This window comes from Camelina sativa, chromosome 15, assembly GCF_030686135.1.
Source record: "Camelina sativa cultivar CO46 ecotype springtype chromosome 15, ASM3068613v1".
Classification (NCBI taxonomy): domain Eukaryota; kingdom Viridiplantae; phylum Streptophyta; class Magnoliopsida; order Brassicales; family Brassicaceae; genus Camelina; species Camelina sativa.
Window position 1 is genome coordinate 11,453,562 of NC_141894.1, and position 27,898 is coordinate 11,481,459.

Sequence of the window (27,898 nt, forward strand, 5' to 3'; positions counted from 1 at the left end):
AAAAAAGCTGTTAAACCTTCGATTCTCAACTAAGGGTCAAAGTACAACTCCAGTGCCTTTGAAGCCGAGAAAGTCCAGACAAGGATCCACTTCCATAGGGGGTGAGGGTGTGAAACTACATCAAAAGGAGACGTTATCGAGAGTATCTGTGGAGATGAACAACGGTATGATGGAGGGTGTAGATCCGCCAGATACCATACCATGATTGGAAGGCTTCAATCATCTCAAGGGACAGAACCCTCTGTACATGCCGTCGACTGGAAGTGTTTTTTCTAGGTTCCTCCCTTTCCCTGAGGATATGGCTTGTTTATTTCGTCTTCTGGTATAGTCTCATTACTACAATTCCGGTTTTACCATGTAATTCGCCTGCTACCTTTTTACAGCGGATTACATATGTAAGCCGAGACCCTATAGACATTGGCAGGGATTCTCTGGTGACACCAATGACACAGAACCACAATCTTTTTTTGGAGGAACCATCATCACCATTGTGTTGCGTTAACGAGGGCCACCCTTTGATGTTCGTGTTGTCTAACTCCTCCCTTGAGGAGAGCCCCTCCTTCTCATATCTCTCCAATGAAAGAACGTGTGCCCATCTCTGTAGGAAAATCTCCATGAACCCACCTGTGAGGGTACGTATATGGCTATTAAACCTGAAAGATACAAATGTTGTCTGTTCTATTGAGAAAAGCTCAATATCCTCATTCAATGAGAGATTCCTCAGAAGAACTTCCTCCTAAAAGGAGAGATCCTCTGTAAATTTAACTTGTTGGTGTTGGCTCTCATGGTGCTCCCTCGGTTTCACTCCCTTGACTACTCAAATCCATCTTGTTTCACTCTCTCTGCTATTCATTTGGTTAAGCTCTTTCAAAGTGATGTGGCAAGATGGTATTATCTCAGATATTTTCTCCGTCACTCGACTTCTGGGAACTTGTTCCCAACCTACTCTCCCTGTCCAGGGAGCTGAAGACTTACCATCTTTAGTTCGAGCTAGGTTTACAAAAACCCGTCGGAATCTCAGCATTCCACTATGGCAAATCGTCGTTTTTTGGCCAATGAATTGGTCTTGGGCAGCTTACTGTCACTTCATGTGGCCTATCTTCTTGGTGGTTCTCACTATCTATAGGGTCTATAGACCTCTTTATCTTAGTTTCAGTACTTATTGTATCTTGTGTTCTTTCTACTGTAGTTGCTCGCAAGCTTGTTTTACCATTTGTTGTAGCTTGTTCCGAGTGTTGTGCTTGTGTTTAAGCAACACACTGTGTCTATCTTTCCTCCTGTATAAGTTAGTTGGGTGCATTATACTTCTCTTAGAGTGGAGTACCAAGAACCTTGTAACTTAAGTTAATGGAGTGTATGTTTGACAAAAAAAAAAAAAAAAAAAGAAAGGAATGGCCGCTTGCGGTGTTCTGTACGGACGGAGACGGAGTGATGTTTTAGATCTCCAACAACAGATCTGAGCTCCTCTCGCCCTCCTCTCCTCTTCTGTTATATGCTTTTCCCTGGATCTTTGCTAATTCGGCCTAGATCTACAAGACTACATTTTATTTCCCTTATCCTTCTCCAAATACAGCTTTTCTCAGAGCCGCTTCTCTCTCCTCTCAACTCTTATGAAGCAGAAGAATCACTCTAGCATTATGCTAAGCCCTACAGATGTTTTCTCTAGCTAAATGCTAAGTCATTTTCTTTACTTATCGGCCTTAGGCTCAAAGACAATCTCACCTCTCTGTTCATGGAAAGAACAAGACATGGTTAGTGATAAGGACTGTTCGAATCTCCTAGGCTACTCTTATTTCCACTTTGTTTCCACCATGATTTCTGGTGAGATCTTTCCTTACTCTGCTCTATCCTTCTGCCGGTTACCCAAGGCAAGCTCGGCATTCCTCGTGAGACCACTCCCTCTCCAACTGGGTGCTGATACTCTTGTCCTCTTCGGTCTCAGATCGAAAGACTTCCTCACAATTGTGAAGGAGCTTCTGAAAACTCTCAATTGGGAACCATTTCCACCTATCTACCTCTGGTCCCTATCATTGGAACGGAGACCTCCTTACTTGAAGAATGAGCTGTGGCATACCCTTTACCCTGCTTTGTCACCGGCCAAATCCTTCTCAATTTATGTCTCATTTGGTTTTAAGGGATGTCATAGACCTCGTTCCAACCGCTGGTTCATGCCTATTTTGAAGCTAAATCTAGATCTGGTGAGCTCTTCACCGGTGGAACAACCATATCGAATGTAAAGCCTTTTAACAAAGCAAGATATGGGGTCGGTGATAAAACTCGTGTTCACTCGGCTGATTCGATCTCACCCTTCTCATCGGTCAAACATCTGGAGCTAGTTGGTGAATCCAAGGGCTCCAACCTTAGACACACCCTCATGGAGAAAACCGATTAACATACTGATGCTCACATCACTGGATTTCTCTACATTAGTTAGAGAACAAAAGCTTCGACGACATGGTTCCGTGCCAGATTGTCTCTGAAAATTTCGAACTAATTCCTTTTGGTGGGCCTCTACTGCAAATTATTTGGAGTGGGATAATGTTGGTTTAGTAAAGAGGACGTGTCCAAAGCCCAATAGCATTTGCCAATTTGTAATAACTTCCTCACTAGATGAGAGATCATCTATAAAATCTTCCTTTAAGGAATGCTTATTCTTGCAATGTTACTTATTATGTCCCGGTCTCAGGGTGCCATTGCTAGAGCTCACAATCAATCGTTTTAAAGTTAGTACGGTGGGGTCTTATTCTCCCTCCGGAACTAATAAATGAGGATAATAGCATGGAATTGCCAAGGGGCAGGAGCCAAATTGACTCGTCGTCGACTGCGTGAGATGTGTCGGATATACTCACCAGGTTTCTTATTTCTGTCGGAAACAAAAAATGACAAGTATTATCTGCAAGACGTTCAAGCGGATTTAGGTTTTGATAACCTTTAAACCGTCAATCCTGAAGGTACTAGCGGCGGTTTAGCTTTATTGTATTCGAATGATTTTCCAGTAAAGTTTTTGTTATTATATGATCGGTTAATCGACATTGAAACTATCATTAATGGAAATCGGGTCTATATGTCATTTATTTATGGCGACCCTGTCCCTGCAAATCGCGATTATGTGTGGGAAAGACTAATGCGTATTGGAGTTTCAAGATCCGAGCCTTGGTTTATTATTGGGGATTTCAACGAAATAACAGGGAATCACGAAAAAAGAGGAGGAAAAAAAAGATCAGAAGCCTCGTTTCTACCTTTCCGTGCAATGATTGATTCATGTGGTCTCATTGATTTCCCTTACCAAGGAAACCAATTTTCATGGATTGGTCAGCGGTTAAATGGTAAGATTCGGTGTCGCTTAGATAGAGCCTTGGGAAATGAAGAGTGACACAATTTATTTTCCCACACTAATGTGGAGTATATGAAGATATGGGGGTCGGACCATCGTCCCCTCCTTGCATCTATTCTTACACATCCAAAAAAGTTTTTGAGAAGGTTTATGTTTGACAAGCATTGGATAGACAAGCCAGGCCTCAAAGAGGCGGTGATAGATGGATGGGGAGGGGACGACAATTCTGTCGAACGATCCATCTTGAAAAAAAATCCAAAACTGTAAAAGAGCAATCTCCATTTGGAAGAAAAATAATCAAACAAACTCCAAAAAGCTTATTAAGGAACTTCAAGAAAAGATTGATGAGACCTATGGAGATGATCAAGCATTGTCGGAAACTCTCCTCAACCTAAAATGGCGGCTCTTTGAAGGTTATAGGGAAGAAGAGGCATATTGGTACCAAAAAAGCAGAGAACTTTGGCTTGCAGAAGGAGATAAAAATACAAAATTCTTCCACGCTTCATCAAAAAAAAGGAGGGCAAGGAACAAGATCACTGGTATCCTTAATCAACTTGGAGTCTGGGTTGATACAGAAGAAGGAATAGAAAAAGTAGCGGTGGAGTATTTTGACAATCTCTTTTCATCCTCGAATGCGAGCGACCCTACTTTGGCCATTAAGGACGTACCAACTCTGGTCACACCTGCTATGAACGAGCATCTCACGAAAGATATCTCAGAAGAGGAGGTCAAACGAGCTTTGTTTCCCTGAATCCGGGAAAGGCTCCAGGACCAGATGGGATGACTGCTTTATTTTTCCAAAAATTTTGGGAAACCATAAAAGGCGATCTCACTAAGATGGTGAAGAACTTTTTTAGCTCTGGAATTTTTGATGGCAAGCTAAATGAAACAAATATATGTTTAATCCTGAAAGGAGAACGACCTCGTGAAATGTCAAAATTTCGCCCTATTAGCTTGTGTAAAGTGAGCTATAAGGTCATCTCAAAAATTCTGAGCTTACGTCTTAAGAAGTTTTTGTTGGAACTTATATCCGAGACCCAATCTGCCTTTGTGTCAGGAAGATTAATCACAGATAATATCCTCATTGCTCAAGAAAACTTTCATGCCCTCCGTTCTAATCAGGCCAACCGGAAAAAATTTATGGCAATAAAAACGGACATGAGTAAAGCTTATGATAGGGTGGAATGGAATTTCTTAAGAGCTTTGATGGAAAAAATGGGATTTGATCAAAAATGGGTGGGTTGGATAATGGAATGCATTACCGTCTCCTACCGTATTTTGATCAATGGAGATCCCAAGGGTCGAATTAGACCAACAGGTGGGATTCGTTAGGGGGACTCAATTTCTCCATACCTATTTATACTTTGTACTGAGGCCTTAATTGCTCAGATTAGGAACGCAGAAAGAGAAGGAAAGATCCAGGGTTTACGTATTTTGAACGCAAGCCCACGTGTTTCCCACTTACTTTTTGCAGACGACAGTTTATTCTTCTGCAGAGCCGATCCTCAGCAATGCAAGGAAATTATTGATATAATCCGCTTTTATGGCGAGGCGTCTGGACAAGAAATTAACTTCTCCAAATCTTCCATCATGTTTGGAATCGAGGTCTCATCCCATATACGTCAAGAGATCAAATCTATTGTTGGGATATCACAAGAAGGAGGCATGGGTACATACTTGGGTCTCTCTGAGAAGATTCATGGGTCAAAGGCACAAGTCTTTGCATTTGTGAGGGATAGACTCCATAAGAAGGTAAACTTATGGACTTCGAAATCTTTATCCAAGGGAGGCAAGGAAGTCCTGATCAAATCAGTGGCACAAGCAATTCCAACATATGTAATCTCGTGTTTTCTCTTACCAAAAGCTATATGCTCAAAATTAACTAGTGCGATAGCCAATTTCTGGTGGAGCAATAAAGCAAACAGTAAAGGACTACATTGGATATCATGGGAGCAAATGTGTTCTTTGGAAGGTGGGTGTAAGTTTAGAAACGAGAGAGAGTAATGATCAAATGAGTTTGAGAGTGTTCGCACGAGAGAGTAAAAGAGAGTATGAGAGTGTAAGGAAGAGAGTATAGAAGAAGAATTAAGCTTCTTACTTGAATTAGAACATAGTTACAACCTAAATATAGACAATACAGCTAGGGAATATTCTCTACAATATGCTACACGATTATCTTAGTGATAGAGACATCTAAGACTCCTTAACTAAACATGTGATACGAAGTTGACTTTGGCTTCCCACTTGCTTTGAATCTCCAACGGTTGGGAAGGAAGGTTCTAGAGACTTGGTAAGTCTTTCATATGAGGCTTGTGAGACATTACATGGGCTTCTCACCACTAGGCCTCACGATCGTACGGACGGCCCGACGGAGGTTGTACGGATGGCCATTGTACGGACACGATGATCAAGTTCCCAAATCACACTCCCCCTCAAGCTTAGTCATTGGACCCCATGACACAAGCTTGAACCATTGATCACCTACCTCATTAAAACCTTAGTATAGAAAACCACTTGGGAAAAACTATACTTAAGGAAAAAGAGTATAGGATCTCAAGGTTTGGTGAGGTCCATGAGTCCAAGCTTAGGGTGAATGTATTCACACACTTGTGGACTAGCCGCCTTTGTGAAAATGTCGGCTAGTTGCTCTTTGGTGTCGGTATGGCATGGAAGCGTGACACCTAGTTGAATCTGCTCTCGCACCTTGTGGCAATCAACCTCGATATGTTTCGTTCTCTCGTGGAATACGGAATTGGTGGCGATGTGGATGGCTGCTTCATTATCACAATGCATAGTGATAGGTGTTGATGATTCGACTCCAAGATCCTTCAATAGAGCTTTAAGCCACATAAGCTCGGTGGTTAACTTCCTCATGGCTCTATACTCGGACTCCGCACTAGATAGCGAGACAACCTTTTGTTTCTTGCTTTTCCAAGTGACTAGGTTCCCTCCTAAGAACGTGCAGTATCCGGTGGTTGAGCGACGATCCCCATGGTCTCCGGCATAATCAGCGTCGCAATATCCTATCAACTCGGTGCTCTTATTCCTGCCCATCCATATGCCTTGTCCTGGAGCTCCCTTGATGTATTTGAGGATTCGGTTCACCATGTTCCAGTGATGTCTAGTTGGGTTTTGCATGTGTTGGCTCACCTGGTTCACAGCAAAACAAAGATCAGGCCTAGTTATGGTTAGATATATAAGCTTACCCACTAGGCGTCTATATCGCGTGACATCCTCGAATGGAGGCTCCCCCTTTCCGGCTGTCTTGTAGTTTTCCTCAAGTGGTGTAGTCACAGCCTTTGATCCAAGCTTTCCTGCTTCACTTAAGAGATCAAGTGCATATTTTCTTTGTGATAAAAACAATCCTTCATCAGACCTATACACTTCTATACCAAGGAAATACTTAAGCTCTCCAAGGTCTTTAATATCAAAAACTGACTTAATAAATTCCTTCGTCTCTTGAATGCCTACCTTGTCACTTCCACATATGATGATATCATCAACATATACTAGAATGACTACTATACCTTTGTTACTTGGTAGTGTGAAGAGTGTATGATCCGATTCTGATTTGCGAAAGCCTCTCCCAAGCAAGGTTGTGCTCAACTTGTGGTACCAAGCTCTAGGTGATTGCTTAAGGCCGTATATCGCCTTGTTGAGTTTCAGCACCTTGCCCGGGCCTATGGTATCCTCTAAGCCAGGCGGTGGCCGCATGTAGACCTCATCCTCAAGTTCGCCTTGTAAGAACGCATTCTTCACATCCATTTGCCATAGATCCCAGTCCAAGTTTACGGCCAAGGAGAGAATAACTCGAACTGTGTGTAATTTGGCCACCGGAGCAAACGTATCCTTGTAATCCTCCCCATACGTTTGCCTAAACCCACGAGCCACAAGTCTGGCCTTGTAATGTTCAATCTCTCCATTGCTCTTATACTTGATAGTGAAGATATACCGAGAGGTCACAGCTTTCTTGCCCTTGGGTAAGTCGGATTTGTCCCATGTGTGATTTTGCACCATGGCCGTATTTTCGGCATCGACTGTGTCTCGCCAAACCTTGTGGTCCTTGGCTTCATCATAGGTCTGGGGAACCCAATGTTTGTCAATTTGGCCAAGGAAGAGTTGATGTTCCATCGGAAAGTGCGCCAGAGTACATACGGCTTGAATCGGGTGTGCAACGGCTATGTTGTTGTAGTACACTCGTGTGTTCTTCCAGTTGGATGGGGGAAACTTGAGACGTTTGCTACGTCGAAGAGGGACTATAGTTCCAGCCTCCGAGCTGGCTCTCCCTGGTGTAATGATTTCCTCAAGTTGCTCGGCCGGTTCCTCGGGTGACTCGGCATTGTTCTCCTCGGGCAGCTCGGTTGAATCCGCGGGCAGCTCAGTTTCGTCATTGGGATGTATCTCAGGGTATTCTGGTGTATCAAGGTCAGGCTCATTCAATGGCTTAGGGCGTTTAGGTGATGTTGGTTTGGCCGGCTCGTTGATGATCCGATCATTCTCAATACCGAGTCTCTCAAGAATCACTCGGAGGTTGCGTGTCCGATCGGATGAAGAGGTCGAGAGGTTGCGAAGCTCATCCCAGTTCTTTTCGTCATAAAATCCTTGTGACTCCACAAACTTGACATCACGAGACACTAGAACTCTCCTTGTCTCCGAGTCATAGCACTTATACCCTTTTTGAGTTGTCGAATAGCCGATAAACATAGCCTTAGTACTCTTAGCATCAAGCTTGTCTCTTAGTTCACCTGGTCGCAACACATAGCACACACAACCAAACACTCGTAAGTGATCAAATGTAGGTGTTTCATTGTTCAATACCTCAAATGGAGACAAGTCGTTGAGAATCTTTGTTGGTGTGCGGTTGATAAGATAACAAGCTGTGAGTACAGCATCTCCCCAAAAGCGTTTTGGAACTCTTGTGTGGAACATCATAGACCTTGCTACCTCCATGAGATGCCTATTCTTCCTCTCAGCCACACCATTTTGTTGTGGTGTGTATGGACAACTAGTTTGATGAAGAATTCCATGTTTGGCTAGATATTGCTTAAAGGCATGGCTTGTGTACTCTCCACCATTATCTGATCGCAAAATTTTAATCTTGGCATGATAATGGTTAGTGACATAATTTTCAAAATTAGTAAAAGCCTCAAGAACTCTATCCTTGGAAGGAAGCAAAGTTATCCAAGTATATTTTGATTTTTCATCAATAAAAGTCACAAAATACTTTTGATTTTCTCTAATAAGCAAGGAGATGTCCAAACATCATAATGAACTAAATCAAAACATTTTTCATAAATAGTAATAGATTTAGGAAAAACAGCCTTGCAATGTTTACCAAGAATACAAGCCTCACATTCATCATTTTTAAAAGATATATTAGGAAACATTAAAGCTAAAGCTCTAGTGTGAGGATGTCCTAGCCTAGCATGTAAAATAGAGTCATTAGATTTAACAACAACCGAATTAAAACAAGAAGCAGAAGATAAATTCAAGTCCTCAAGCACATAGAGCTCATCCTTGGAACCTCCTTGACCAAGAACCTTACTTGTCTCAATATCCTGAAAATGAACCTTGTTAGGACCAAATATTGCATAACAATTTAAATCAGTAGTGGCTCTCTTAACTGATAACAAGTTAGAGGTAAAATTTGGCATATAAAAAGCTTTAGTTTCCTTCTCAAATAATTTCAAGTTTCCAATTCCTTTAACCGGCACTTTCTCACCATTTGCTATCACAACATTACCATTAGCCGGTTTAATATCACTCATTAGTCTAGAATCACTAATCATGTGATGAGATGCACCGGAATCAACTATGAGATGTTTATCCGGTTTTGAAGCAAGAAGTGAGTTACCGGAGTTCTCTTTGAGCGCCTTGATGAGAGCGTCAAGGTCAGACTTCCTGACTAGGTCAGTGTTTGCGGCCATGGCAGTACCGTTCACGTCCGAGACTTGCTGGTTTGATTCTACACTCGGCGTCTCCACGGTCGCTTGATGAGCTCTTGGCGCTCCACGATTGTTCATTGGCCGGTTTGCTCGGAGGTGTGGGTGGAGAATCCAACACTGATTCTTGAAATGGCCCGGCTTCTTGCAATGGTGGCACACTGGAGGATTCTTGACGTCGCCTCGATAGTAGCCCTTATTTGCGGTCGCTACATCAGCTTGGTTGGCTTGGTTGGCGGTTACAAGCTCCCCCTTGTTACCAAACAGCCCTATGGAGCCATGCTCCTTTTATATCTGACTACACACATCCTCTAGGCTAGGAAGCTTGTCCGACCTCAAGATATGCTTGATAAGGTCGTTGTAGGATGAATTCAGTGTAAGGAGGAGGCCGAACACCTTGTCTTGTTCACGCCTCTCATTCAAGATAGCCGGATCAAGTGTCGCCGGCCTAAGCATTTCAAGCTCAGCCCAAAGTGACCGAAACTTCCCAAAGTGTTTGGTGAACTCCATGTCTTCTTGACTTAGGTTGTTGATGGCTCTCTTGACCTCAAAGACTCGGTTTAAGTTGGTAGTGTTACCAAAGACATTTTGCAAGGTATCCCATAGATCCTTGGCTGTTTCACAATACGAGTAGGCCTCGAGTATTGGAGCATCAAGAGAGTTTTGTATGATGGCGAGAACACTTTGGTCTTCTTGAAACCACTTTTCTTCACCACTTGCGGCCACAACTTTGCCGTCTTCAATAGGCTCGCCTTTTGGAGCTTCACTCGATGTAATGTGGGTCCAAAGCCCTCCGCCACATAGAGCCGTCTTTGTGGTTCTTGCCCACAACAAATAGTTCTCACCTTTGAGAGTAACTGGAACAATCAAGGTTTTGGTGCTTTCCATGGAGTTTTGTCCGATGGTCAATAAGTTTACCCAACGGTTAAAGAGAAAGATCAAAGAGTGTGGAAGTGAGAGATGAACGAAGGGTTTAGAGAGAAAGTTTGAGAGAGGAGCAACAAGGCTCTGATACCATGTAAGTTTAGAAACGAGAGAGAGTAATGATCGAATGAGTTTGAGAGTGTTCGCACGAGAGAGTAAAAGAGAGTATGAGAGTGTAAGGAAGAGAGTATAGTAGAAGACTTAAGCTTCTTACTTGAATTAGAACATAGTTACAACCTAAATATAGACAATACAGCTAGGAAATATTCTCTACAATATGCTACACGATTATCTTAGTGATAGAGACATCTAAGACTCCTTAACTAAACATGTGATACTAAGTTGACTTTGGCTTCCCACTTGCTTTGAATCTCCAACGGTTGGGAAGGAAGGTTCTAGAGACTTGGTAAGTCTTTCACATGAGGCTTGTGAGACATTACATGGGCTTCTCACCACTAGGCCTCACGATCGTACGGACGGCCCGGCGGAGGTTGTACGGATGGCCATTGTACGTACACGGTGATCAAGTTCCCAAATCACAGTGGGCTAGGCTTTAGAACATTAGAAGAATTTAATCTTGCCCTTTTGGCAAAGCAACTATGGAGATTGCTGAGATATCCAGATTTCCTTCTTAGCCAAGTTCTAAAAGAGAGATACTTTCGATATTGTAGTCCATTAAAGATATAAGTATCAAATCAACCTTCATATGGCTGGAGGAGCATGTTGGCAGCAAAGCATGTTCTTTCGTACGGAATTCGTAAGACCATAAGCTCGGGTTTTAATACGTGCATCTGGACTGAACCATGGATCCCAGATACGCCAGCACGGCCACCCCCAAAGTTTAACTAATGAGAGAAATCCCTTGATATGTGTTAACACCTTGATAGATTTTAACACAAAAAAGTGAAAAAATAATTGAACGTCTTCGGGAACTCTTCCCCCCGAAAGAAATTACCCTTATTTTGGGGATTAAACCGAGCTTGAATGCCTCAAGGGATGGCTATTCTTGGACTCTGACAAAGTCTGGAAATTATACCGTTAAATCTGGATACGAAGCCGCGAGAGCTATCTCTCGCCCTGCTTGCGACCTCCCTTCTCAGGGACCTAGTGTTACGACACTTAAGGCGCAAGCATGGAAGTTAAAAACATCACGGAAGCTTAAGCATTTCGTGTGGAAATGTGTGACTGGGTGCTTAGCAACATGTCAACGACTGCATTATCGCCATATTGGTAGAGATAAAGATTGTCTTAGATGTGGAGCGGCGGAGGAAACTATAAACCATATGCTATTTGAATGCCCCCCAGCACGTCAAGTATGGATTTTATCGACACTGCCTTCCCATCCTATGGTGTTCCCTTCATCATCTCTATAAAGCAGCCTCGATTTTCTATATGGCGTGGTAGAGACTCTGGTGCAACTGATCAAAACTTGAGAACGTTCCCGTGGATGTTGTGGTACATTTGGAAGACAAGAAATAAGAAGTGTTTGAAAATATCTCTGAATCTCCGCAAGATACACTGGAGAAAGCTATCCAAGAAGAAGAAGTTTGGAGAAGAGCAAATAACAGAGACTTAGCACCAGCAGTAGTAGAAGCATGCATACCTTCGATCCCAATTCCTCAAGAATCTCTTGTATGCTTTATAGATGGATCTTGGCATACAGAGGTGGATAGGAGTGGGCATGGCTGAATTGCGTCTGTCGGTGATAGAATCCTACACATGGGGCTAAAAGGATCGCGCAGAAGCTTATCCCCATTACATGCAGAGTTAGATACCCTTATTTGGGCTATGGAGTGCTTATTAGCGTTGGAATTGGATAAAGCTATTTTTGCTACGGATTGTTCAGACCTCCTAAGGATGACGTCTAATATCGAGGATTAGCTGACCTTTTCATCAGAATTGAAAGATTTTATTCATTTCAGAGATAGATTTGCTAATTTTAGTAGAGGCATTCTCAAAAATGCCCTTTTTGGTGAACCTCTTTTTAAAAATACCCCCTTAAGGAGACCATTTTTAAAGCAGCCCCCTTTTTAGTGCAAAATGACGATCGTACCCTTAATAATTATAGACCTAATTTTGGCCTCTTTCTCCTTCTCTTCAGCGTCTTCGCGATCTTTGATCTCGTTCTTCTTCTATCTCTCATTCTTCGCGCAATCTCGGCTTCTCTTCGATCCTCCTCTTTGTCTATCGCCTAGATTTGTCCATCTCTTCGTCGTTTTTGTGACTCGTGGTCATCGGATTGAGGACTCAGCGTCGAATTGGGAACTCGTTTTGTTTAGGATTGTCGTTAAAATTATTGACTGAATCATTTAAAATCTTGTAAAAATGTCAATTTTTATTGCTTCGCTTATGAGTTTTTCTCTGATTGTTGTCACATAATTGTTGATTGCATCGTCTGTCATGATGGTTCACAAGCACACATCTCTATCCAGCGTTAAATCAGGAACCCAACACATCTCCGTTTGACCAGCCATGCGTATATCTCGTGGAAGGAACCCAACACCTCTATCTCACCATGTACATCTACAACCAAGGATCCTCGTAAGTCTCTCTTCAATTTTATTTCGATTTGGTTGTTTTTGTAGATCTAGTTGTGTTTTTGATTTTGACTTTTTCTTGCAAAAGATGAACTAATAGAGTCGACTGTTACTAGGAATCAAACGAATTTGAGAAATTATTTTGCATCTAGAAAGATTGTCAATGTGGTTCCCAATTTTGAATTACCCAAGTAAATTATTTTATCTGGTACTTGAATAACTAAAGAAACACTTGTGTTTGATTGAGTTGTTTTATGCTTAAGAATAGCAAGTATGCTTTGTGTCCTACAGTTAGAGACATTGTTATCTCTGAAGGATTAATCCCTTGTTTGGTTCCAGTTTCGAGTTGTGGGGTTTCAGGTGTGAGAATTGCAGCTGCCGAGGCTGTTTATGCACTATGTTTTAGTTCGAAAAGTTGGTGGTGGTGGTGTGTCATCGACGTTCTTAGCTTTGTGATATAGTTATCTTCCTTGTTTCTTTGTTCTATGTAGATGGATATATTACATATGTATGTGGTTAAGATTATTTAATTATATGTATCATGGTGGATTCACGTATGACAACATTCGTTTGGAAACATCTTAAGTAACCAAAGTGATCATGGTCCCGTTTATTGATTCACATGTGTCATAAAACTAGCTTCACATGTGTATGAAGAAAACTGAATTGAACCCTAAGCTAAGTTTCTAAGATAATTTTTGTTCAAACCAATGAAAGTTTTTTTAGCAGTTCAAAAAGGAAAGTCTCACCATTGAAAAAGTCTTTTTAGCAGTTTAAAACCCTTGTAAACTCTTTTCAAAACAATTTAAATTTTTTATAAATTCTTTTAAAAATCTTGTGAAGTCTTTTAAAAATCTTGTAAACTCTTTTAAAAACCATTGTAAATTCTTTTAAAAACATTTTAAAAACCTTGTAAAACTCTTTTATAAACATTTTTAAAATATTTTAAAAACCTTTTAAAACCTTCAAAAAAAACTTGTTAACTCTTTTAAAAACTTTCTAAACTCTTATAAAAACATTTTAAAGACCTTGTAAATATTTTTAAAATCCTTTTAAAAGTCTTGTAAACTCTTTTAAAAACCTTATAAACTCTTTTAAAAACCTTATAAACTCTTTTAAAAACCTTATAAATTTTAAAATATTTCTAAAATAACCTTGAAAAAGCATTTAAAAACATTTAAAAATGTTATAAAAACCTTTAACAACGTTTACAAGCCGTTCAAAATTACAAGATTTATAAAAGACTTTTATAAATATTTACAAGGTTTTTTAAAAGCTCCTAACAAGATTTTAAAAGGTTTTTAAAAGCTTTACAAGGTTATTTTAGATTTTTTTTTAGAAATGCTTTACAATCTTTTAAAAACATTTTAAAATTTTCTATGAAATCTTTTAAAGACTTTTAAAATATTGTTGAAAGCTTTTAAAAACCTTCTAAATATTTATAAAAGCATTTTATAAAGCTTTTTTAAACCTTGTTTAAAACCCTTGTAAATTCTTTTTAAAACATTTTAAAACCTTGTAAAACTCTTTTATAGACATTTTAAAAACCTTTTAAAACCTTCAAAAAAATTTTGTTAAGTCTTTTAAAAACCTTCTAAACTCTTATAAAAACATTTTAAAGACCTTGTAAATATTTTTAAAATCCTTTTAAAAGTCTTGTAAACTCTTTTAAAAACCTTATAAACTCTTTTAAAAACCTTCTAAACTCTTTTAAAATATTTCTAAAATAACCATGAAAAAGCATTTTAAAACATTTTAAAATGGTATAAAAACCTTTAACAAGGTTTACAAGCCGTTTAAAATTACAAGGTTTACAAAAAGCTTTTATAAATATTTACAAGGTTTTTTTAAAGCTCTTAACAAGATTTTAAAAGGTTTTTAAAAGCTTTTACAAAGTTATTTTAGCAATTGTTTAAGAAATGTTTTACAATCTTTTAAAAACATTTTAAAATTTTTCTGTAAAAGCTTTTAAAGACCTTTTAAATTATTGTTAAAAGCTTTTATAAACCTTGTAAATATTTATAAAAACCTTTTAAAAAGCTTTTTAAAACCCTTGTAAACCTTGTAAATGTAAAACATTTAGAAGGCATGTTCTCTCTCATATGTAGTTACGTTCCATTAGTTAATATTTTAAGATCAATGAATACATGCACACACACAAAGACTTGTTCCTACTTTTACAAATATAGGTGTGAGTATTATCATGAACTCTAGTTCCTCTTTAAGTTCTATCATGCCTGCAGCTCTTGGATCCTCACCTTCGTCAATTCCACACATCAACACAAAACAAACAATTTAATTCCTCCAAGTCTCCTAAGAGCATTGAACAGCCTCTTTGGAGAAGAGAAGAGCTTTTGCAGCCAGATAACTTCTCGGTCTATTACAGTAAATAAATGAATAAATAATTTAGGATCAAATACTATCAATGGACTTCTCCATCTATTCAAACTACCAGTTCATGAATAAATCTTACTTTCCAGTTTCCATTGAACATGAAAGATTGGCATACTAAAACGTAATCAACAAATTACAAAAATTATGTAATCAAATAATTTCCAACAACCAATTTTGTTCCCAGAATATTCAACAAATTCCAGCAAGATCTATCCTACAAGTCTGAAGAAGACAATATTTACAAACCATCAGATGATAAACACGAACCTAAACATGCCCGTTTCCCAATTATAGCTATGACGAGTTGCCCGATTTCAATAACAATGAGATCGACGAATTGCAACGACGTTGAGATCCGATTTCAGTAAAGACGAGATTGACGAATCACAGTGACATTGAGATCTAAGAAAAAGAAGAAAAGAAACGGCGACGGCAGTTCCGATTTCTACGACGGAGAGAATGACGACGGTGATATGTGAGAAGAAGAAAAATAAATCGTGATGGTGAGATCTGAAAAGAAGAAGAGTTCACCAAATAGATATAAGGGTAGAATAGTCATTATAAATTTAAAGAGGGTAAAATTAAAAATGATTAGAAAAGAGGGTATTTTTAAAAAGGGTATCTAAAAAGGGGTATTTTTAACAAATTCTCATTTTAGTATTAGATATATTTCCCGAGAGGATAATATCGTGCCGATAAACTTGCGAAATGTGCAAGAGCACGAAGTTTCTGTTTTTCCCATGTAAGCTTGTCGATACCGAATTGGCTCTCTCTCGAAGAATGTCATCTCCGATAACTTAATATATGGGGTTTGATCGTCAAAAAAAAAAAAATATATTCATCCAGCATCATTATATAACGGAACTCTTAAACCAAAGAGTGAAGTTTTAAAATCCATTTCTGATTGAGGTGGCTTTGCAGATCCAGTACTGCAAGGAAATTGGACAGCCTAGGAATGCAGGGAAATCTCCACTCTCTGGAGATAAAAATATCTGTTTAAACTAAATCCCTTTTTCACTTCCTAAAAAAGAGAGTACAATTACATATAAATTAAATATTTAATGGCAAAAAGATAGTGCAATTATAAATCTTAAATCCAACCACATACATACAAATAAAAATTATAATAAGTAAAAACTACTAAAATTTAAGTGAAGGTAATGCATCACATTCTAAAATTTTATTTAATTATTACAAAAGATAATAATAATAATTTGAAAAATATATCGTAGTGTAGTGCGGGCTGTCAAAAAAAAAAAAAAACGTAGTGTAGTGCGGATTATCTAGCTATAATAAAAATACTATAAAAACGTGGTCGAAAGTGGCAAAAAAGGCAACAAGTAGCAGAGGAAAAAACAAAAAAGATAGAAAACGTATGGTAGCTATTTGACGGTCCTATATATTCAGCATGCATGATTGAGTAAGATAAAAATGATTGAAATCGCAATGGAACTAAAGCATATATGGTTGACAGTTCACACAATCTATACACGTTTGATGTTAGGAAGATCTTTGAAATCATCATACGATTATTGCATGTTTTCTTGAAATAATTCTTTAATACAAGAAATGGATTCAAATATGCAGTTGGTGAGACTTGTACCGACGATGAAGAGAATATCATTTCCCTTTTGTGACTACTATAATCAGTATGAAGGGTGGAGATGGAGACAACACTTACTCCACCAATTCTCTTCTTCGTGTGTTCTTCTTCTTTTGCGACATGATCATGTCGTTGACATCCATACACAAATAATAGCAGGACCCGCATAATACATTGGTTCTTCAAGATATAAAAAGAGTAAAAAAAAAAAAAATTAAAAAAATAGAAGAATTATTACGAAGGTTAGATTGTTTTCCAAATTTTTTCTTTTTGAAGAATTATTATGTTAGTTCTATTATTTATATATAGCTATCATTCTGAGAAAGAGATATCTCTAAAGATTGGATAAGAGGATTGTGTTTTGCAACAACTCAGTGTGTTTCCTATTGAAGACAAGTCCCACCTCTATAAATAAAGTAGCCTACCTCAAAAACATAACATATTGAAAAAGCTCTCATTTTTAATTATTTTCTTGAAGTAGTACTGCGAGAAATGGATTCAAGGTTCTTCTCACAAATTCATCTTTCAATTCATATATATATATATATATATATATATATATATATATATATATATATATGCACGATTGTGTATGCTGATTTGAAATAGATGAGAGCATATATTTATATATGTATTTGTCTATACATGCAATCGATGCAGGTATACTGGGACTGGGAAGAGTGAAAATGAAATGCATAACGACGATGAAGAGACAAGAAGTAAATACCCATTTGTGAGTATTTTAAGTATGAGTGGAGGAGATGGAGATAATAGTTACTCCTCCAATTCTCTTCTTCAGGTTCTTTTCATCTTCTATATATTTCTTTTTTTCTTTCGTAAGGCTTATTCATACACAAACGAATACTTCAATATTTACATATATATACTCTGTACTCAAACTATTTACACTTCAATACACTTGTACGCGCGCTAATTTCGTTATCTATGCTTACATATGATACCAAATATTTTACAAAGTGTCACGGCACCGCAAGAGGAAGCTCTTTTCTTACTTCACCATTTATTTTTACGTGTGGGATCCTAACAAAATCACTCATTATTCATTTGAATCATTTCTAGATAATTAGTATGACATTGGTTTGGGCCATTCCGAGTTATATAGAGAAAAAAAAAGATTTTTTAATTAATTTGTCTCTTTGACTGTTTTTTTTTTTTTTTTTGCAGAGAAGAGTTTTATCAATGACCAAGCCAATCCTGGTTAAAAACACCGAAGAAATGATGACAAACTTGGACTTTCCTAAATGTATTAAACTAGCCGATTTGGGCTGTTCTTCAGGACAAAACACGTTCTTGGTGATATCTGAGATCGTTAACACAATCAATTTGTTATGTCAAGAATGGAACCAAAACCCACCAGAGATAGATTGTTGTCTGAACGATCTCCCTGGTAATGATTTCAACACGACGTTCACGTTCATAACTTTCTTCAACGATAAGCTCACAAGCAAAATACCATGCTTTGTCTCTGGAGTCCCTGGTTCCTTTTACTCAAGGCTCTTCCCATGCAAGAGTCTCCATTTCATTCATTCAAATTACAGTATTCATTTCCTCTCTAAGGTCTTTATAAGGAATTTGTTATAACTTTCCACTTATAGAAAAATAATTTCAATCATAATACTACACAGATTATGACACTGAAAATGTTGACTTGTAAGGTTCCCGACGGACTGGAGAAGAAGAGAGTCTACATAACAAGTTCAAGTCCTCTAAGTGAATACAAGGCTTACTTGAATCAATTCCAAAGAGATTTTACGACGTTTCTAAGGATGCGCTCTGAAGAGATGGTATCTAATGGACGCATGGTTCTCACATTAATCGGCAGAAAGACTCTTGAGGATCCACTCTATAGAGATTGTTGTCATTGGTTGACATTGTTATCCAATGCTCTGTGCGACATGGTCTTCGAGGTATTAGATATTCACATTTATTGAAATAATTTTAAAATATATACACAAATTAAATGGTATCAGTAATTCAGTTTTGTCGTGATCTTTTTTATAGGGTCTTGTGAGTGCATCAAAGGCGAATTCGTTCAACATGCCGTTTTATGATCCCAACGAAGAAGAAGTGAAAGAAATTATTACAAATGAAGGATCGTTCAAAATAAACGACTTGGAGACACATGCTTTTGATCTCGGCCATAGTGACGAAAATTTTAGCTTCCAATCACATATAGCTCAAGCAGGGAAAAAAGAAGCTAATTGCATAAGAGCAGTGACGGAAACGATGCTCGTAGCTCACTTTGGAGATGCCATTAATATCGATACATTGTTTGAGAAATATGCGCATCATGTGTCGCAGCATGCTAGCTGCAAGAACAAAACGTCTGTCAGTCTAGTCATTTCATTGATCCGGAATTGAATTTTATTATGTAGTCTATATTCGAGTCGAAACAGTTCTACGGATCAAGAGAAAATAAATTTCTTAATTAATGAATAATCTTCAGAAAATTTCGCTTTAAATTACAATTAATCATGTTGACAAAAAAAAAAAAAAATTACAATTAATCATTTCCAATCTACTCGCGAATTCTAGAATTTTGTCTTAGAAGGGTTTGACCCATAATCAAAAGATTTGATTTGAGCATCGCTCTAGAACATCAATATTTTTTATCTTAAAAAAACACTTATGTATCCTATTCTCACCTTCGCATTTTTGGCTGTTTATGTTATCCTAACCTTCTTTCTTCTTCCCCTCATAAACTTGCTCCTCGTTCTACTGCTTGTGTTTTTCTTGGTTATCCCTCTAACCATCGTGGTTACAGGTGCTTAGATCTCTCTACTCACAAGATCATTTTCTCTCGGCATGTCATTTTTAATGAAGCCGTGTTCCCTTTCTCCACACTCAAACACACGGCTCAAACACCTCCACCGGTGTCGTCGGTCCCTTTGCCTCCGATAACACAGTCTATCCCCACAGTTCCTTTGCGTACACCTTATGTTCCTCCCACTGTTCCTCTCGCTTTACCTCCTCAAAATCCTCCTCCACAAACTCATACCATGACCACTCGCAGCAAAAGTGGCATCACTAAGCCTATCACGCGGCTTAACCTTAATGTCAATGCTATTTCTCCCATTCCTTCCTCTCACGTACAGGCCGCTAAGGATCCATTTTGGAATCCTGCCATGGATGAGGAATATTTTGCTCAAATTAAGAATGGTACTTGGAACCTTGTTCCACGACCTCCTAACACTAACGTGATTCGTTGTTTGTGGTTGTTTAAGCATAAATTTCATGCAGATGGGAGTCTGGCTCGCTACAAGGCATGTTTGGTAGCTAACGGCAAATCGCAAGAACTTGGTGTCGATTGTGATGAGACGTTTAGCCCCGTTGTCAAACCCGCTACCATTCGCTCGGTTCTTCACGTCACCGTCACCAAGGATTGGCCTCTTCGTCAACTAGACGTCAAGAATGCATTTCTCAACGGTGAACTCGACGAAATCGTGTACATGCATCAACCTCCCGACTATGTTGATCCACTTAAGCCAGATCATGTTTGCTTGCTCCGCAAGTCACTATATGGCCTCAAACAGGCTCCTCGTGCTTGGAACACACGCTTTGCCAATTATGCTAAGAAGATTGGATTCAAGCAAAGTGTATCCGACCCTTCACTCTTTGTGCTCAAACGTGGTTCTGACCTTGCTTATCTGCTCCTATATGTTGACGACATTGGTCTCACTGCTTCCTCGACCTCTCTCCTTGACATGATCATTTCATCTCTTCATAAGGAGTTTGAAATGACTGATCTTGGTCACCTTCATCACTTCCTTGGTATCACGTTCATCCGTAACAGCACCGGTCTGTTTCTCCATCAACGCAACTATGCCGCAGATATCATTGCTCGCGCTGGGATGAGTAATTGCAAACCATGTCTCACCCCGTTTGATACGCAAGGCAAGCTCGCTGCTGATGAAGGTCCCTCCGTCGAAGATCCGACTCTGTATCGTAGTCTTGCCGGTGCCCTTCAGTACTTGACGTTCACACGCCCCGACATATCATTCGCAGTCCAGCAAGTCTGCCTCTTCATGCATGATCCTCGTGAGCCTCATTTCACCGCCTTGAAGCGTATTTTTCGTTATCTGCAGGGAACTTTGAGTCACGGTCTCCATTTCTATAAAAACTCTGCCAAGTCTTTAACTGCCTACTCTGACGCCGAGTACCTCGCTCCGATCTCAGACTCCGCTCTTACTGCTTACACGGAAGCTGATTGGGCCGGCTGTCCCACTACTCGCCGCTCTACCTCTCGGTTTTGCATATTTCTCGGTGATAATCTGATTTCATGGTTGTCGAAACGGCAACCAACGGTCTCTTGTTCAAGTGCTGAAGCTGAATACAAAGGGGTCGCTAATGTCGTCTCCGAAGCTACTTGGTTACGTAATCTATTCCTTGAACTCCACATTCCTCTCAATCGTGCTACTGTGGTATATTGTGACAATATCAGTGCTGTATATCTCGCTTCCAATCCTGTCAAGCATCAACGGACTAAGCATATTGAGATAGACATTCACTTCGTTCGTGAGAAGGTCGCTCTTGGTCAGATACGTGTCCTGCACGTTCCGTCTGCACATCAATACGCTGATATCTTTACTAAAGGCTTACCTTCGCCGTTGTTTCTAGATTTTTGGTCCAGCCTGAGCATTCATCCTCCTCATGCTCCGGCTGTGGGGGAGTGATAGAATAGATATGGAAATATTCTTATTATTGATGTGTATAGAATATTCTCAATGTACCTAACCCTAGGATGTACACTATATATATTGGTGATATATGAGACATGCCTCCTTACGGAGTTTATTCTTACAAGTTTCAATGAAACAAGATTATAATTATTATCAAAAAACTATTTTAATATGTGTGAAAATTTAGAAAAGGGTCAATAAAGATTTGAACGAGTATTGTATTTCATAAAATGATGTCGTTTTTAATTTCTTGACAACGAATATGGAAATGAATGAAAAATGTCTAGTAAAATACGTTTATAAAGAGAAAGCAAAAGAACACAAAAGAATAGAAATAACTTTTTTTTTCAACCATTGGGCCACAACAGGCCGGCCCATTAGCCTAATCCCTACATTCGTAGAGAGCGAGACTCGATCCCGGATATGATGGTGCCTTGTGAATTAAGGACTTACCTTTGGCCACTGCACTAAGTTCATTTCACATAATAGAAATAACTTTATTCGTACTAAAAATAGGGAAATAAATGTTACGTTCAAGTTTTAAACCAAATCATATAGTAGAATAATACTTTATGTGCCACCATTCATATATACAGAATAGAGAGCATAATTTTATTGTATCAGATAATTTGTAGACTACTTTATTCGTACAACGATTGTGGCAACACCTGCATATGTTGCGAGTAAGACGATTATTGGGAAGAACGTTAACATCTAGTTCACGGAATATGAATTCTCCCCTAGGCATCATATACATGTCCTCTGTAACTCCAAGTAAACATTGAATATGCAATGTGGCGTTGCACTCATTGCAAGTATAAATTCCATTCTTTGAATCAGCTTCTTTTTCACAAACATCACACACATGCTTACCACTTGCGTATATATCATAAGCAAATATAAGAAAATGTGGATCATGCTTGTACCTCAATTTAGTTGGCAAGGTGGCGCAACCAAAACACAAAACAAAAGTACATTCTCCACAATTTAGACGCATACCTCCCAATTTTTGGCAAATCCAACAGTATTGCAAAGTATCAGGGTTAAATGTAAGATACAACGGGTGTGGATGATGCGGGTTATCCAATGCCTCATTTATAGAAGCGCAACACACATCTAACATGAAATCACATTCGCTTTCACAACACAAGTATCCAAAACCATTGCTTCTACGATCACAAACTTCACATGTGAACCAACCGTCTTGATGATCCACTTGTAAACTAAGGGGATGGGGATGTATCGCATGTTGTTTCTTACGAGGAAGATGTGCACATTCTTGATGGAGAACAAAATCACATTGCATACAATTGTAAATAAAACCATCACATATAGGAAGTGTGCATGCTTGACAACATTTGTTCTCGTCAAATGTTCTATCAGTCACCACATTAAGTCTCATATGATGGTTTTGATGACTGAAATGTTGTATGATTCCGTCACTTATCTCATTAAACGACTTAACATCTTCTTCATATGCATCTTCTGGTGTTTCCTCAAGTTCTTTTCCATCCCATACATCTTTCCGTGTTGCACATTTAGAATGAACCCCATAGCTGCAACCCTTCAAGCAAGAATACCTTCCATAATCTATGTCTACCTTTCCACGACACACTCCACACCACCATTTTCCTGGAGTAGGTGAAGAAGTGAAAGAGAGGCGGTGTTCATGACGCGATATTTTTATGACTTGTGGCAAGTAGATACAATCTATGTGGGTTAGAAAATCACATTGAGTACATGAATACATCAAAGACCTGTGGTCACTCAACGCACAAACATCACAAATCAATGAGCCTTTTCTAGGAAAGTAGAAGAGGGTATGTTTATGCTTTTTTGGGTGGTCTATTGAAAGGAGTGGTGGATTTCTCAAACAAGGTTGACATATAATAAAATCACATAAAGAGCAACTGTAAATCGAAGCACTAAAATTTGAACAAAAGCATAGCTTAACATTACCACTCCATTCAGGATAATGAACAAATCGAAGATAATGTTTAGGATGATATGGGTGCTTTAATACCGGCTTGATACATTCTTTGTGAAAGCCAATGACATGTAATGATGAAAGTTTGCAAAGACATTCTTTGCAAGAATAAAATGGGGTGTCAATTATGGGATTCTTGCAAATCCCGCATGAGAAGGTTTCGTATGTACCCTCTATTTTGTTGCACCAATCTAATGGACGGAAGTGAGGTGAGGATAGTTGTGAAGACTTGTCGTACTCGGCGTCAGAATGAATTGATGACTCTCCGAAATGTATCAATTGAAACTCCTCTTCATTGTTGGTATATCGTGCGAAAGGGCAAAAGGGAAGGGGAGAAGCATATAGCTGTTTTGACGCACAATCCATAGTTGAAAAGGAAACAAAACCGAAATTAAATTTATAATGGAAAAATGCTTTGAGACTTTTGGTACGCCCTACAATTAATGTTTATAATATATATAGAGTTTTTTGGTAACAACAAATACAAACATTTGGTTCTTTGTGATATATTCTAATACTTCTCACCGAGAATACTTACTTACGCAATATTCTACTTTAAATGTGTTTCCCTTGTCATTTCTATCAAGTTTCTAACATTACTTGCCGGAAGAAAAAGGTTACTGTATATGTACTCTATTTGTTGTTCTTTTCCATATTCCATTTCTATTGTTAAGCTGAAAAACATTACTTTATTGATCAAAAATGCAAAAGAGAAGTCTTGCTTGATGAGAAAACGAAGACTTTGTCTTGACATGTTAGCTTTTCTCTTAACACTTTAACCTTTCGATAATTCATTTTTACTAGCTATTGATAGTTAATTTTATTTTATATCCGTTGATCTCCTCTCAATAATTAAAAAGAAGAAAAAATTTGGTATATCAATCAAACTCTAATAACAACCTTTAAAAAAATTTCTAGGACATGATCTGCGTGTGGCGCCATCAGATTATATAAATGCAACCCCTGATCTTCTTCGAGATGTTGCTGAAGATATTATCAACCATATTAACACTGATAACATATAGAAGATATTTTATATTTTTCATTTCTACAATAAAGATATACACGTGGATTTGGACTTTGTGGGTAGTGCATTAAACAATGTTTAATCTAAGTTAACTTGTCCTGTATTTTACCAATCTCTGGATCAAAACTACTAATTTAATTTCATTTCAGTTTAGTTACATCTAGAAATATATGTTTATTCAGAAGTCATAACTTTTGCCCCCAAAAAAAAAAAAAAAAGTCGTAACTATACTTTCTTAGTTTCTTTGTTCATGACATGTTCCAAAACAATGTGAGACAGAAAATTTGTGTACGAGGGTGACAATAATTTTTTCTATCGTAAAAATAGTAAAAATATTTATGAATAAATAAAAATATCATAAAAAGTATATGTTTTAGAAAAGTACCAAAGACTCTTTCATATTTGTAACCGTGTTATTAATGTTTTGCGTGGCACAATATTAAGTACATTTTTCAATTAAAAAATATATCAACGAGATATATATACCATTAAACCGAGTCATTTTTCAATATTCATTATAGAGAAACATTTTTTAGTGGTTACGGTCACAATGAAAAAGAAATTAAAAATAATACTTTAAAAATCTATAAACCAATAATTGAGATATATTCTTTTTTGATCTACCAATATTCGAGCAAAATCATCAAAACATTTGATGTAAATTTAAAATGTACAAAAATTTATATAAAAAAAAATAGATTCGAATTTTAACTTAAATTTCAATATATAATTGTGAATGAAGAAAAAAGGAGGAAACATAGTATAGACTAAGGATAAAATACAAATAATTAGTTTGAACTCATTTTAATGAACATGTTCTATTCTAATAGTTTTATTTGTTACGAGTTTAATAAGAGTCAATTTCTATTTTTGTGAGAGGGTCAATTTAGAGTTAATTGAAATAATCTTAAATTTTCCATGGAAGAACACTACCAACAAAGATGAAATGGATGGATAGGCTTGGATTCTACCTCGTCGAGTATGGGTCTCCACGACCACGAGGTATATATGATGTGAGGGTTCTATTTCTAATGGAAGTAACGTATGGAAAGGAAGCAAAATCATCATGCAATGTCACATCTCGCTTGAGAAGTAGAAAAGAGCTATTGCCCCGCAGATTTCAACAAGGCCAAACTTCTTAAGTAATTAGTGGTATCATCTCACTAGGGATAAGAATAACGATACTATTGATGTGTCCCCATTATTCTCTGTTCACCAGATCACATTGGATGTGTTTTGCGCCCCTCAGTATATTATTTTCTATATACCTACTTGAAGTAAGATTTGTCATCATTTCATTTATTACTATGGCTATTGAGACTTGGGAGCCCTCTCGTGCAATAAGATATTACACAATATTAAATATGGTTCAATCATCCTTAAATAGTTCATATATGATTCAAATAAACATTTGTTATGAAGTAGAAAAAAAAAAAGAGAAGGAAAATAAAAACACATTGAACAATATTACTAACAATAATATTGTAGACAACCAAAAGAGCACAATATGATTTCTCTAGCACATATTTTGTATACTATTTTTTCTTCACAACGATTATGGCAACTCATGCATATATTACGAGTAAAACGATTATTGAGAATAATATTGACGTTCTCTTCACAATATTTGAATGTTCCACCAGGCATGAGATGCATATCTTTACCATGAAAACATTCATGATGCAGTGTGACGTTGCAATTATTGCACACATAAATTCCGTATCTAGAACATGCTTCTTTTTCACAAACATCACACCAATACTGACCGCTAGCATTTTTATCGTAAGTAAAAATGAGAAAATGCTCATCGTGCTTATACCTTAATTTATTGGGTAAAGTAGCACACCTAAAACACAAAACAAAACCACATTCTCCGCAGTTTAGTTGATGACTTTGAGGTACTTGGCAAATTGAACATATTTGTTTAGTTTGTGGTTTAGCTGTGAAAAACAAGGGATGTGGATGACACTGATGATCCAATGGCTCACGTATGGACGCGCAACATACTTCTAACTCATACTTACACTTCCTTTCCAAACAAAAGTACTTGAAACCGTTGCTTTCACGATAACAAGCTTTACATTTGAACCAACTGTTTTGGTAATCCACTTGTAAACTAAGGGGATGAGGATGCGTCGGGTGTTGTTTCCTGAGAGGAAGTTGTGCACAGTCTTGATGGAGAATAAAATCACATTGCATGCAGCTGTAAATAATTTCATCACATATAGCAAGTGTGCATGCTTGACAACGTTTGTTCTCGTCAAATTTTCTATTGGTCTCATCGTCGAGTTTCATATGATGATTTTGATGACTGAAATGTTGTATGATTCCATCACTTATCTCATCGAACGACTTGATATCTTCATATGGATCTTCTGTTTGCCCTTCAAGTTCTTTTCCATCCCATACATCCTCTCGTGTTGCACATTTAGAATGAACACCATAACTGCAACCTTTGACGCAAGAATATCTTCCATAATTTGTGTCTATCTTTCCACGACACACTCCACAAAACCATTTTTCAGGAGTTAGTGAAGAAGTGAAAGAAAGGCGGTGTTGGTGACGTGATATTCTCACGATGGATGGCAGGTACACGCAATCTTTATGGGCCTTAAAATCACAGTTACGACATGAATACATCAAAGACCTATGATCCAAAGCACAAACGTCACAAAGGAAGGAACCTTTTATAGAAAAGTAGAAGAGGGAATGCTCATGCCTTTTTGGATGGTCTATTGCAAGGAGCGGTGGCTTTCTCGTACAACCTCGACACATAGTAAAATCGCATATAGAGCAGTCGTAAACCCAATATTGAAGAGATAAACATCATTTGCAAATTTTAGTTAAAAAAAATTATCAAGAAATCGGAGAGAATGTTTAGGATGATATGGGTACATCGATAGTGGTTCGATACACTCTCTGTGGAAGCCAATAGTAGTAGATGATTGTGAAATGTTGTAGAAACATTCTTTGTAATTGCAGGAATAAAATGGGGCACCGACAAACGTATTCGTGCAAATCTTGCATGTGATATTGTCATAGGTACCGTCATTGTTACAATCTAAGGGAATGATGTGTGATGAAGATGATAATGATGACTTGTCGTATTTAGCATCTGAAAGATATGGTAACTCTCCGAATTGTGTCCACGAAACTCGTCTTCTTTGTTTATAAATTGTGCGCCAGGGCAAAGGAGAAGAGGAGTTGCATATTGTTGCCTTGATACAGAATCCATGGCTCAAACGAAACACCAAATTTGTTTTGATAGAGTTGTTGTTGTTGTTGTTACGCCTACGTAATAATTAAAATCCATTAATATATGGTTTGGAAACGAATGCAAAATTTGCTTGCTTGTAATACATTCTAAATATTCTCACCCTTTTGCAAATTTTGTTAACTTTTTAATATGTTACTTCTCGACTAGGAAAAGGCTAGAGAATGTAATATTAT

The 27,898-nt window shown here is 38.0% G+C and overlaps 3 protein-coding genes and 2 long non-coding RNA genes across 5 annotated transcripts; 2 read left to right on the forward strand and 3 right to left on the reverse strand.

Annotated features, from left to right (window-relative positions):
- Positions 1 to 12,232: 12,232 nt before the first annotated feature.
- On the forward strand, positions 12,233 to 13,294 carry LOC104746541 (uncharacterized). The gene is made up of 2 exons (XR_760910.2): positions 12,233 to 12,741; positions 13,077 to 13,294. It is a non-coding gene; the product is annotated as an uncharacterized LOC104746541 (long non-coding RNA).
- Positions 13,295 to 14,828: 1,534 nt separating this feature from the next.
- On the reverse strand, positions 14,829 to 15,664 carry LOC104746542 (uncharacterized). The gene is made up of 2 exons (XR_760911.3): positions 15,399 to 15,664; positions 14,829 to 15,114 (listed from the first exon to the last, which is right to left on the reverse strand). It is a non-coding gene; the product is annotated as an uncharacterized LOC104746542 (long non-coding RNA).
- A 1,342-nt stretch (positions 15,665 to 17,006) lies between these two features.
- LOC104746543 (salicylate/benzoate carboxyl methyltransferase) lies at positions 17,007 to 19,205 on the forward strand. The gene is made up of 5 exons (XM_010468049.3): positions 17,007 to 17,237; positions 17,395 to 17,533; positions 17,920 to 18,312; positions 18,411 to 18,662; positions 18,757 to 19,205. Exons 1-5 carry the CDS (start codon positions 17,227 to 17,229, stop codon positions 19,114 to 19,116), a joined length of 1,155 nt encoding a protein of 384 aa, XP_010466351.2. The 5' UTR covers positions 17,007 to 17,226; the 3' UTR covers positions 19,117 to 19,205.
- A 2,429-nt stretch (positions 19,206 to 21,634) lies between these two features.
- On the reverse strand, positions 21,635 to 23,908 carry LOC104746544 (uncharacterized). The gene has a single exon (XM_087488974.1). The coding sequence runs from the start codon at positions 23,785 to 23,787 to the stop codon at positions 21,985 to 21,987; it is 1,803 nt and encodes a 600-aa protein (XP_087345100.1). The 5' UTR covers positions 23,788 to 23,908; the 3' UTR covers positions 21,635 to 21,984.
- Positions 23,909 to 25,918: 2,010 nt separating this feature from the next.
- Positions 25,919 to 27,731, reverse strand: LOC109129223 (uncharacterized). The gene has a single exon (XM_019236968.2). It carries the CDS (start codon positions 27,221 to 27,223, stop codon positions 25,919 to 25,921), a length of 1,305 nt encoding a protein of 434 aa, XP_019092513.1. The 5' UTR covers positions 27,224 to 27,731.
- Between the last annotated feature and the right edge of the window lie 167 nt (positions 27,732 to 27,898).

Bases quoted from the DNA above. Each gene is read 5' to 3' on its own strand.
- LOC104746543 (XM_010468049.3), top strand. The intron at 17,534-17,919 runs GTTCTTTTCATC...TTTTTTTTGCAG, and splicing joins CCTCCAATTCTCTTCTTCAG to AGAAGAGTTTTATCAATGAC. The intron at 18,663-18,756 runs GTATTAGATATT...TCTTTTTTATAG, and splicing joins TGTGCGACATGGTCTTCGAG to GGTCTTGTGAGTGCATCAAA.
- LOC104746544 (XM_087488974.1), bottom strand. From the start codon at position 23,787: ATGGATTGTGCGTCAAAACAGCTATATGCTTCTCCCCTTCCCTTTTGC.
- LOC109129223 (XM_019236968.2), bottom strand. From the start codon at position 27,223: ATGTGTCGAGGTTGTACGAGAAAGCCACCGCTCCTTGCAATAGACCAT.